This window comes from Trachurus japonicus, chromosome 22, assembly GCF_045865225.1.
Source record: "Trachurus japonicus isolate A0001 chromosome 22, Traja_1.0".
Taxonomy (NCBI): Eukaryota; Metazoa; Chordata; class Actinopteri; order Carangiformes; family Carangidae; genus Trachurus; species Trachurus japonicus.
Genome location: NC_140928.1, coordinates 7,753,927 through 7,766,894, shown reverse-complemented (window position 1 = coordinate 7,766,894; position 12,968 = coordinate 7,753,927). Strand labels below are relative to the sequence as shown.

The 12,968-nt window shown below is 40.3% G+C and overlaps 1 protein-coding gene across 2 annotated transcripts; it reads right to left on the bottom strand.

The window, feature by feature from the left end:
* Nucleotides 1-9: 9 nt before the first annotated feature.
* hltf (helicase-like transcription factor) lies at nucleotides 10-12,473 on the bottom strand. Of its 2 annotated transcripts, none has more exons than XM_085766722.1 (24): nucleotides 11,842-12,473; nucleotides 10,802-10,968; nucleotides 10,470-10,612; nucleotides 10,266-10,345; nucleotides 9,532-9,603; nucleotides 8,995-9,186; nucleotides 8,729-8,803; nucleotides 8,589-8,652; nucleotides 7,755-7,803; nucleotides 7,453-7,520; nucleotides 7,308-7,355; nucleotides 7,099-7,206; nucleotides 6,912-7,003; nucleotides 6,419-6,562; nucleotides 6,122-6,254; nucleotides 5,388-5,523; nucleotides 4,570-4,749; nucleotides 4,286-4,401; nucleotides 2,948-3,129; nucleotides 2,731-2,853; nucleotides 1,996-2,108; nucleotides 1,608-1,788; nucleotides 1,313-1,393; nucleotides 10-561 (listed from the first exon to the last, which is right to left on the bottom strand). In XM_085766722.1, the coding sequence occupies exons 1-24, from the start codon at nucleotides 12,070-12,072 to the stop codon at nucleotides 418-420; spliced, it is 2,922 nt and encodes a 973-aa protein (XP_085622848.1). In that variant the 5' UTR covers nucleotides 12,073-12,473; the 3' UTR covers nucleotides 10-417. The 2 variants fall into 2 exon arrangements, with proteins under 2 accessions (XP_085622848.1, XP_085622849.1); XM_085766723.1 differs by having other exon boundaries at nucleotides 7,767-7,805; nucleotides 8,594-8,652; nucleotides 11,842-12,429.
* Between the last annotated feature and the right edge of the window lie 495 nt (nucleotides 12,474-12,968).

Below are 12,968 nucleotides of genomic sequence, written 5' to 3'. Positions count from 1 at the left end.
GAACATCAGTAGAAAAGTAGTTAAAGTTCAGAGTCGTGCTCTCGTGTCTGGTGAGAAACAGGAGCTTCACAGGTACAGAGGCAGTAGTTGACATTTCTTTATGCAACAGCAGGAAGGTATTCATTTCCTCGTCCCACACAACTCGCTCAGATCAAGACAAACTGGTCCTGGTTTTTCACAACAGAAAAAAAATTAAAGTGCTGTACCTTCTAAACGTAAATGTCAAGAAACGTCATGAAATAAAAGCAGAAATAAAACAGAAAATTGAGCACTAATGTCCAGTTATTAAAATGAAAACCTTTCAAAAATATGAAAACAATAAACAACCTGTGCAAAGAGTCTCTGCAGCCCTTCAGGTGTGACGTGTGTGTGTGTGAGTACAACACAATATTTGATTCCAGGTTGGTTCTCAGACATTTAGAGCTCGATCAGAGCTTTGATGTCATCGATGCGGGAGGTTTTCTTGTTGGCGTCTGTGGAGCCGAACGCCTTCTCCACCAGGTCCTGCTTCTGCTTCTGGATCTTCACCATGTTCTCCTCAACCGAGTCCTTAACAATGAACTGCAGCAGCAACAGACACACAAACACACAACATAAATGTATGTACATACAAAACACAATGTAACTGTTTAGTAGAAAACTAATGGACATACACTGCCCGTCCAAAAAAAAAAGTCACACTCTAATATTTCGTTGGACCGCCTTTAGCTTTGATTACCACATGCATTTGCTGTGGCATCGTTTTGATAAGTTTCTGCAATGTCACAACATTTATTTCTGTCCAGAGTTGCATTCATTTTTCAAAGATTCTCAATGGGGTTCAGGTCTGGACTCTGTGGTCACATTGGACCACATTTCTTCCTTGAAGATGATGATTCCCCATTATCCTTCTACTGTAGTTTTTAATAATGCGTTGGACAGTTCTTAACACAATTTTAGTAGTCGCAGTAATCCCCTTAGATGTTTTATGTGCTTGATGCCAATAATCTGACCCTTCTGAAACAGATTAACATCTTCTCCACGACCACAGGATGTGTTTTCCAACATGGTTGTTTAAGAAATGAGACTGCATCAGTTAGGGTTAAATAAGTTGTTACAGCTGAAACATAACCATCCATACAGTAATTATCCAATGGGAGGCTCTTACCTATTAGTTTAGTTTAGTTCCAAGTGGTGACTTTTTTTTGGGGCCGGGCAGTGTATGATGAAATAAACAATTTGGAAATCATAAGAAAACACTTTTTTCTTTTCTTCTTTTACTGCAGACCCTGATACAACACCATGAACACACACACAGTCCCACTTCTCTGACCTTGGTGACGACGACGTCCTTCTTCTGGCCCAGACGGTGGCAGCGATCGATGCACTGCTCCTCAGTTGCCGGGTTCCACGCCTGAAACACATTCACACAGTGAAGTTGAAGAACACACAGAGACGACACACATCACTTATGACCAAAAATAACATGTTATTTTTACTAGATTAATTTTGAAAACTTATTTTACCTAAACCCAAAGCTCCAGTCCAAAAACACTTGGATGTGAAATACCATGAGTTAACTCTTAAGTGTAGCTGTTTGTGTCTGAAAAGATCTGCTCTGGACTTACAGGGTCCATGAGGAAAACGTGTGAGGCGGCGGTCAAGTTAAGCCCCACCCCTCCAGCTTTGAGTGACAGCAGCATGATGTCGGGGCCGTCGCCTGAAGCGCTCTGAAACTCCTGGATCACCTGAGCCCTCTTCTTCTGAGTCATGGTGCCGTCCAAACGCACAAAACTGAACCTGTGCTCTCTGGGGTGGAGGAAGGAGGACGACGATGGAAACAAATAACACAATTAATTTTATAGATTTATAGATTTCCTACTCGAGAGCAGATATATGCTGTTGGTTTTTTTAGTAATAGATGATTATTTCATTGTTTTTCCACCTCTAATCACCACTTAAATGGTCTGTGTGTGTGTGTGTGTGTGTGTGTGTGTGTGTGTGTGTGTGTGCTACCTGAGTGGAGCCTCCAGGATGGTGAGGAAACGTGTGAACTGAGAGACGACCAAACACTTGATGCTGCTGTCTTCACCTCGCAGCCGCAGCAGGTTTCCCATCAGCGCCTGCACCTGCACAAACACAAACACACTTTAAAAGGACGGACAACAGCACTGTGACGTAGTAACAAAGACACACGACCAACAGGATCAGATCAGGGGAGCGGAGAGAGTGGGAAATGAAGGATATTTAAAGTAGAGATGCAACAATTAATCGAATAATCGAACAATAATCGATTATTAAATTAATCATCAACTATTTTGATAATCAAATAATCACTTTGAGTAGTTTTTTAAGAAAATAAAGTCCAAATTCTCTGATTTCAGCTTCTTAAATGTGAATATTTCTGGGTTTTTTTTGTTCCTTTATGACAATAAACTGAGTTTCTCTTTGGTTTGTGGACTAAACAAGACATTTGAGGACGTCATCTTGTGGTTTGGGAAACACTGACTGACATTTTTCAACATTTTTTAACATTTTATTGACTAAACAACTAATCGATTAATCGTTTAAATAATCAACAGATTAATCGCTAATGAAAATAATCGTTAGTTGCAGCCCTAATTTCAAGCATTTCATTTTCCACTGAGGACTTGATCTTTTAGATTAAAAAAAAAAAAATGAGACCAACAACAGGCAAATAAAATATGAAATTAGTGAATAATTACGTTTTTGTATTTGTGCGTTATGTACCTTTGAGCTTCTCCTCCACTTCTCAGGATCGGTGCCTTTCTCTTCCTCCATCTCCTCCTGTGGAAACTCCACCAGCTCACTGCTCTTGATCTCAGTCCGACAGAGAGGGCAGCGTGCCTGCTCCTATTAACACACAAACAGACACACAGCAAAGATTATCAGCTAAATCACAGATTATATGGTTGTAATTTAAACATACTTCTGAAGCCATACGTACGTTCTCGGTGCTGATGACCTGGGCGATGCAGGGCCGGCAGTAGATGTGAGCACAGTGTGTAATGACAGGGAGACAGATGGAGTTCAGACACACGGAGCATTCCTCGTCCGAGCCGCTGGCCAACACCAGGCGCATCTTCTCTATCAGACGCTCACGCAGCTCTGCAGGCGTCGCTGCAGCGCCTACAGACCAAAAAAAAAAAAAAAACAGGGGCAAAGAGAGGGTAAAAAGGCGTCATGTGTCATTTTAAAAATAATTTAACACTAACAAGATTAAGTGGCAAAACACAGGAGAGATTCTTAAAAAAGACAGAAAGAAAGAAAACAGGTTGGTACAAGAAAAAACAAAAACGACCTTATCCAATAACACTGAAGAAGATGCTTCATTTCCAAAGAGGTGTGGAAGAAAAGCAAACACTGTGCAGAGAAGAAGGAACCTGTGAACTTAACACACAGCTGAGCCGTCGTTAATGTTATTGATTACGTCTGTGGTTTCCAGATAATAAATAATGACATCATCCACAAAGGGAGAATTATAGTAATTAGAGCATGTTGGTGTGAGGAGGAAATGTTCTTAGTAAACTCATCTGTTCACTTCTCTTTTTACAGAAGCACTAGGGAAACGTATAGTTCTGTGTTTGTCTGAGTTTTACTTTTATCGTTGTTTCTTTTGTTTCATTGAACTTAGCCTATGAAACTGATGCACTTCATTAGCAGATCATGTACATACATCATAACCAGCTGTGATCTCTGCAATCTTCCTGCATAAATTCATCCAACTTCAATCTGAAGCACTGGTGTCAGTTTTGACCCATGTTTTAAATCAGCTGTAAAATACACTAAAACATTTTTTTTGTCATCCAATTTTTTTTTTCTTCTCTTGGTCAGGCTTCCTTATCCATGAAAATATTGGTTTTAATATTTTTTGGTGTGGGCCCCTGGGCCCTATTTGTCAGTATGCCCATTGGCTTTAATCTAACCTTCCTCCCATTTGTTTCTCATCTCTTGGGTACATTGTTAGGCTTCTTATCCATGAAAAGGTTGGTTTTGCACTTATGATTTCAGTTTTAACTCTAATTATTGTTCTTATCATTATAACCGGGTCAAAAATCAACCCTAACAACACAAATGTCATCATTTTAACCAGAGCATTTTAGAATTTTGTGAAAAAAAAAGTTTTTGTTTTATTTTGTTTAAATAGAGGTTCCTGACAAAGTCAAAAGGCCTTGATGCAATAAACAAATTTATGTGGTACCTACATTTTAAATGGGTCGCTAGTGGCCTGAACACAAGAGGAAGGTTAAACACATCATTCTAACACCAGGCTGCAGGTTTTTACCTAATTCTGAGGAGGTTTTCGCCAGCAGGTCCGGGTGGCAGCAGTGCTGTCGAAGCCTCATCAAGATCGACAACACATCAGCATAATTCTTCAGCACCGTCCCCTCTGCTACATATCTACACACACAAACACACACACAGTTATGTAACACTATTGTTATAGTGACATACATCATGCAACCACCCACAGCCATATCAAATGTCAAATACTTTTATCTAACGACTCTTTGCATGTCGCCACCTTACAGAGTTGCTCAGTTCAAACACACACACACATTCACACACCTGCGGATGGTGTTTCTTCCTTCATTGCGAGCCAGCTCGTACTCCTCCCTCTCCTGCTGGCTCAGCTCCACCTGCTCCACAAACACCGTCTTCTCAGGCAGAGACACCAGAGGGCGCCCGTTCACCTCGCTGCGCTTGGTCCGACGCAGAGTGATGCACTTCACCAGGGACTGAAGGTTCCTGCAGCACACACAGTGTTAGTTTACTGACATTTAACGTCTGAGTAGCAAAATATAATGTGACAAACTTTAATAACTCAGTCAGACCCCATACAGGGAACTCAGACCTGGTATTTGATTGGTGCATAGATGTGATGGTATTGATGTCAGAATGTAACCCAGGTCTTTAGTCATGAATTATCAAATTATTTATCAGATAATAAATATAACTATTATTATTAACCTCTTTCATCTATAGCCTATATATATTGACATTATAATTATGATCAGTATCGTCATTATTTCATAACATTTAATTTTTTAATCATCACTAGAGACCTGGTACATCCAGTTAAAATGCATCTATTTGAACTGTCTGAATTAACTTTTCTACTTCATCTAAACCGACCAAAAGTTGCCAAATGATGTCAAATTTATTCAGAATCATCATTTTGGACTAAAAGACCAATTCTGTTGGTTACTTGCAAGAGCAACAACAACTTCTAATGTAAAGGGAGTAAACAATAGTGAAACTACTGTTGCTGGATACAAACTTACTGTATAACATGTAATATACAGAATGTATATAAGATTGTTCCTCCTTTTGGAGTAATATAACGACATGCAGCAGTGTAATACACTGTATCACTGAGAACTCACTGCAGGCCGGCTCTGTCTCCCTGAGTGACGGGCCTCTGGATCACTCTGTTCCACCACTCCCTCACATCGAACGGCTTCAGCCGCAAGAAAGCCAGAAGCATCCACAGGTCTTTGACACTGTTCTGGATAGGAGTACCTGTGCGCACACACACACACACACACACACGCATGGTTAGACGATGCTGAGAAGCTAAAACATCTTTTTCATTTGAATATTTTGCATTTTCTTTATTTCTTGAAAAGGCTTGGGCAATGAGACGAAGAGCGATATATAGTTGAATACTGAAAGTAATCTTAAGTTGTTTATTTATGTCACACCTGTGTGGCAGGTAACACCAACAGGAAGGCCTGTCTAGTCTTTTTTTTGTATTTGTTATTAAATGTGTCTTGTAATCTCATATGGGATGGGCCACAGTGGTGGCATGACACGAAAATAAAAAATTCATTCATTCATTCATTCATTCATACAAACAATGACTGCCATAATATTGAGACTGTATCTGTGTTTACTTGAGTGGATGATAGAGATAAACATTTCCATAATTGATGGAACTGATGGAAATTTTGGCAAAGTTAAACTTGAACTGTCAATAACAACATTTTGAAAACAAGAATTTGGTCACAGTCCTATTACATGAAGAGATGACAAACAATGATCCACGTCGGCTTGTGTGTGAGTGTGTGAGTGTGTGTGTGTGTGTGTGTGTGTGTGTTTAATGGCAGGTACAGTATACCTGAAAGGATCCAGCGCCGACAAGCTTTCAGGTCAAGCACAGCCTTGCTCATCTGTGCATTTGGATTTCTTACGACGTGTCCTTCATCCAGTACAACCCTCAGCCAACTGATGCCATGAAGGGGACTCTTATTCTGAAAGGGAGAGAGAAAAAAAGGCATTGCCATTTTAACATGAATGGAAAAACATACAGTTCTGGTTCATCTGCTTTTGGTCACACACAGTTGGTTTCCTATCTCTATCCTGTATCTTTTCTGTGTGAACACCTTAGTTCACCTTGTGACCTGTGTTCACTCACCCCGAAGTCGGCAGACAGGACGTTGTAGGTGGTGATCACCACGTCCTGGGACGACAGAAACTTCTTGCTCCTGTTGCGCTCTGAGCCGTAATACAGATACACATTCGGCTTCACGCTGGGATGCACATGCTGCTCGAACTGGTCCTGAACACACACACACAAATGACAGAGGGAGAAAAGATGACACACACACTGCAGAATTGAATCTGATGTTACAACTGATGTGTTTCTATTATCAATTAATCTGCTGATTATCAATCATTTATATTTCAGTGAGTTCTAATTGCTAATGAATCATGAAAATCACATCTTTTCTATTTCCTGTCCCATATGAAAAATAAAATCTTCAAGTCCTCTCATTTGAAAAACTGTAAATTAAACAATTTAGTGTTAATTAATTAATCAATCAATTAATCAATAAATTAACTGATTGTTTCAGCTAATAAATTATGTTTTGACAGAAGCAGGTGACTGTGTGAGGAAGAACTCCTACCAGCCAGTTGCTGAGCACAGACAGTGGGCAGATGATCAGAGTCGCTCTGGCTGATAAGTCCTCTGGACTTTCAGGGATGAAGGTTTCAACACCTGCACATTTAAAACATATACAAATATTTTTTAGTTAACACTGCACATAATAAACACCAGGTAAAAAAAAACAAAAAAACCTTCTTGTAACTCACTCGCTGAATCCACCTTGGCAGATTTCTTCTTTTTCTTCGGTGCTGTGTCTGACGCTGAGCCGCCCAGCGCTGCAGCAAAGTCCAGGTCGTCCAGCAACACAGTGGCCGCTGTGTTTTAGGCATAAATAAATAAATAAATACAATTATTTAGATAATTAACTACTATAACAAACTATTCAAATATGATGTCTCACAAACAGCTGGTGTACCTTTACTGGGTTTTCTCTTGGTGGCTTTCATCTTTTCTTTGGTTGCACCTGTACATGCAGAAGTCAGGTCAACAGTTTGTCAATCAAACAGTGACAACAAACGTGAAAAACTTGTCATGTGTAGGAGTTCACGGCCAGTTCTTACTTTTCTTTGATTCGCCGGTTATCTCCAACACGTCTGGTGTATCACCAATGATCACCTCTGTCTGAGGACTGAGGAGCAAAACAGGAACATGTCAGGTTACGTTAAAACACAGTGAGGCCCAAAACATTGTTGTGTTTCACAGAGCAGATGTGTAAGTGTAGCAAACAGGGTTACGGAGAAACCCTCACTCTTGCATAACCTTCAGTTATGACTAGGGATACAGTATAATGCAGATATAATTTATACTATTTCACTCATAATATCATTGCCAGTGTCATATTGAGTTAAACTAACACACTCACAGGTCTGAGCACAGAAAACCAGCTGCTGTATCACCTGCGCTGCTGCTTCCTGAAACAAAGACATAAAGACACTCTTCTTCTGTGTTCTTACATGTTATGTTACAAGTCTCTGTTTGTCTTTATTGTATTTTTATATTTCTCAGTGTTTTATCTGATCTTATGTTTTTCTTATTGCTTTTACGGTATATGCTTTTAATTTACTGTATTTTAACTTTAAAGGGACAACAAGGAGTTTTGGAAAGCGTAGTGTCTTCATTCTACTGTACATTTACCATGAGCCTCCGCGCGCTCGGTGAAATTCGTGGACCGGCGCAATACAGACGTCTTGCCAAGAATGTTTTCATTCATCAAGAATGAAAGTCGGAGGGTCGAAGACGATCAGATACCGCCGTAGTTCCGACCATTAACGGCGATTCGGCGGCGTTATCATGACCCGCCGGGCAGCGTCCACGAAACCGAAAGTAAGGAAACGCTGGTCGGCTCGCCCAGCATTTCCACCATTAATTAAAATAACAAAATAGCGATAGAGACAAAACGATATATTTATCGAAAATGGAGCCATTAACAAGTGTGGGTAGTGTAGATTCATCCACATTAATGTGAGACTTTTTTATAACCAAATACAAACTCCTCGTTGTCCCTTTAACTTTCTTTATTTTACTGTTTTGTATCTGTTGTGCAGCACTTTGATAAGTGGATTGGATTGGATTGGATTGGACTTGTACAAAATGTTGTTTTATAAATAGTCAGGTCAAGGTGAGGGAAACTGAGCTGAATAAAAAAGAATCAGTAACTCTGCAGCAGCCAATTTATATATTAAAAAAATCTGCATACCTTCTTCCAGTTTGGACGGCGTGGGTGTTTTACTTTTGGATTTGAAAGGTGACGTCGTCTCCTCCTGCACACATGTAAACAAACACTTTATAACTGGAACTATAGACTGGAAATAACACATTCAGCACAGATGCGCCTACACTTTTCTCCACAGGCAGCGGCTTCCCGTTGTGGAAGTTGGTGAGGATCAGAGCGATGGTCGTCAGAGTTTTGCCCTGAGAAAAAAGAAACAAACAGAGGTTTCAATGTGGATCCATAACTGCTTGTTTTCACCTTGTTCTTCCTCATTCGTTTGCAGACAATAACTGAATTTGGAAGTATCATGTTCACTGCCTGATTCTCAACCGTCTCATCACAGTAACACATTCAGCAGTGTGCAATGTGCAGTCAGATATGTGTCACTCACCAGTCCCATGTCATCTGCCAGAATCCCCCCGCGGACCCTCTCTGGTATTTCTTTGGCAGAGAAACATGTGACGGTGTTGTAGTACAACTCCCCTCTCTTTTCCCAGAAGGGCGGCAGGGCAGATTTGTTTTCTCGTGCACACATCCAAGACAGAGCCTGTTTCTGGTGCAGCAGGAGAGGAGTGGCCACCGACTGCACAGAGAGATAAAGACAGAGCTAAACAGATCTTATCAGGCAAGGTGAGAAATAGTTTCTCCAGAAGTGAAGTGTATGTTTCTAAACATGCCACATTACTTCTTTGTTTCTGTAATTCTGCATAAAAATACACTTTAAATTCACTTTTATCCACAGCAACATACAATCAGCTAAACGTAGAGTAAGCTTCAGATTTAAGCTCAGAACCATTAAAAGGCAAACAGCTCTGACACAAAGGGATCTGATTATAATATTAAACAGACTATTGTCCACCAGTTTACATTTAGCAGAAATAATGAAGAAACCTGTGGTCCAAAATAATAACATATAACCTGCAGGTACCTTGGCTGCTTCTTTCTCCCCGTCTTTACTCTCCATCAAGCCTTCAAACAGGTTATCAAATGCATTCTTCAGCTGAAATGAGAAAATAAACCAATATCTGTAACAGCAGGTGATGCAATCACAACTAGTTGCTCTACAATGTCTTGAACTTGAGTGTAATATGTTGTCACTCCACATGTAACTCTAATGTCAAAATCTGACACAATAAAAAAGAAGCAGGATGTTACTTAGTGATATGTGAAGCAGATTTGAGTTGAGTTCATAATACGCATTTCATTAACTGTGCGTTCACACCAAAAGCTTCAGAAGCTTCAAAAACGCCTGAAGTCATTCATTTTCAATGAGAACCTGGTGACCTGAGCAACCAAAATGTCAACTGCCATCCGCTGTGCTTCCAAAGTATTACCAGACGAGAAGTTGAGTCTCGGTTAACTTTATGGTAATTAGCTTTGACGCTGTTCGGCTGCAACCTGTCAGAATAGAGGTGTCCTTCCATGTGTCCTGCTTCTTGAAATGACCAGCGCAATCAAACTTTGACGTCAGTCACATGACGAGCGACCAAACCGGCTAAAAATATTTTGCCGCTTTGGAAGCTGTCTTGTCTGAAGCGCATCCTCGGGCGACTTTGCCTCTTTAGAAGCTTTTGGTGTGAACGCACAGTGAGATGATAACTCAACATAGCTATACCCTTATATATCATATGCACTTAATCTAAATCTTGATTATTAAATCACCTCCTCTGCACTTAGTGGGATGGTCAACCCTTTCTTAGACGGCAGAGCACCACCCGCTGAACCTGATGCTTGACTTGCACCTGAAATCACACACAGACGCACACACAAAACAAGCAGTTAAGTTAATGACCACTGAAAACTGATGTATGATGTATGATGTATTTGCTTTGAAATGGAGACTGGATACAGTATGTATATATGTACCTGTCAGTTTGCTTCCACCCGTGTTCAGTCTGTAACCGTGACGCGCCATAGACTCCAACACGGTACTTTTGTTTTCTTCCGTGCCCCAGAACGAGAGCATCACGGGCATATTGAACTTGTTTTTTGTGCCCGAGTACACCACCCTGACATGACAGAGGAACAGGCAACATGTTCAGTGTAACCTGCAGTAACCATTATTCACATCAATAACAACCATCCCTACTTTTATTCAAGGTTAGTCAGGTATTAGTGTGCACATTTCTAGCATGTTGTACTTCGTCGGCCGTTCTGGTCCTGTGAGGACGCCGACAGGACAGTCACCATCTACTCACCCCTCTACTTTAGCCAACTTCCTGTCCATGACGTAGGCCATGGCAGCGGCCAGCTCCCGCTTGATGTGTCCCACCTGGTTGCCATAAATGTTTGCCACCATCACTGCGTTGTGGTCATATGGATTCTGGGGCTGTCGCACTAAACCGACCATTTCCCCTTGATTCACCTGTTCAGAGAGGACAAACAAACAGAGCATTTCTCCAAGGTACAGTATAGTGAAACAGATATGGATCCAGACTCAACAATAGATAACGCTATAATTGATATGTTTACATGTACAGATTGTTCAGGCTGTTGTAACCTACTACCTTGCATCTGCACCTTATGCTCCATGCTGCTTATTTATTTATATACATACATACTTATGTCTACAATACATAATATGTATGTTACATGTTATTTGTTGCTGTCCAGTTGTATTGTGTTTTAATGTCTCTGTGCGTATCTTCCTGACTGCAAACCCATTTCCCCTGTCTTGGGACAATAAAGATACTTTGACTTTGATAGTGGCATGCAAAAGATTGGGCATCCCCGGTCAAAATTTCTGTTAATGTGAACAGTGGAACAAGTGGAAGATGAAATGATCTCCAAAAGGCAGAAAGTTACAGATGACACATTTCCTTTTACATTTTTTATATACATACTATATATATATATATTTACGGTATATTTTACATTTTAAAAATGACAGAAAAGGAAAAGGGCACCCTGCATAGTACCTAGTAGCCCCCCCTTTGGAAACTATCAGTGTGTAAAAGTAAATATCCTTTTGCAGGCTGCTTTGTTTCCCTTTATCAGTCTAAAATTGTAGAAAACAAAAAATAATCCACTGGTATTGCTTAAAATATTACAAAAGAGTGTTTCCTGTTTAACTCTATGCCTTTTGGAGATCATTTCATCTTCCACTTGCTTCACATTAACAGAGATTTTGCACCCTTTGCATGACACTGTAATGTCTCTGCAATACGTGGCAGTTCTGTGTTTTGCCCCCCATTGATTGAGGAATAAGAAATGACCCTAAAGCTGATCCATTCCTCACCACCCCTGTGTAGTATCTGAGGCCGACCACAGTGCCCTGCATCTGGCCCAGCAGCACGCTGCCGTCCGCCTCCGGGTCCTCGGCTGCTGCAGCTCTGATGGCCTGGGACAGAGTCTCTGCATTGGTGTCATAGCGGTCTGTGAAGAGGTCCACCTCTCCGACAGTGTCCCAACCAAACCCCCAGCGGGAAAACATGACAACTGCAACAAAGACACACACACATACATGCATATAAGAGGGATGTACAGTCTGACAGAGCAACCTCACCTGTCTCTGGTTGTGCAGAGTTGCAGCTGCAGGTTGTAACGATAAGAAAATGGTGAAGCTGACACGAAGTTTAAATCTATTATCAAACACAAAGGTATAAACACAGGAAACTAGCACATACAAATCGTAATGTTAGCTTGCAATAGCTTGTTTGTGTTTAACATTACAGGGTTGTTAGCTAAGTCAGTCCTGCGCTGTTTTTTTCTTTTCTAACAACAACAACGAGTCCGTCTCAACAGAAAGAAACAGTTAAAGACACTTAAATACTTGATTTGTCTTGTATTAAACATTTCATTCGTACTGTTTGTTTTTCCCTCTCGACGATGTTCTGCAGTTTAGCGCTTCAGATTTTTAAGCTACTTTCCGTGAGTTGTTAAGCTATCTGCGGCAAATGTAGAACATCCGGTTGTGAACTTCAAAATAAATTTCAATTTGTACAACTTTTACAATGACATTTTAAGGTGTTCAGTTAAAAGAAAAATAACAGTAGCCTACTGTAAATAATATACATAGCATGTATTGATATGGCTCAGGTGACTAGGCCAGGCTAGAAATGTAGCTAAATATGTAGCTGAATTAGTTTAGGACAGAGGACATTGAATTTTATTGTTTTGTAAATAAATCCTAAATTGAATAGCTATATATGCATATTTTCTTCGCACTAGACTATTTTAGATTTGTTTTATCTTACTTTATTTTTATCGCTACTTTTTTTAAAACTATATGTATTTGTACCTTTTGTGTTGCACCTGACACCATGTCAAGTCCCTGGTGCTGCAAAGTGACCTATACTGCTCTTGGCAATAAAGACTTTTCTGATTCTGACAGAAAAAAAACTTATTATTCATTCATTAGTAGCC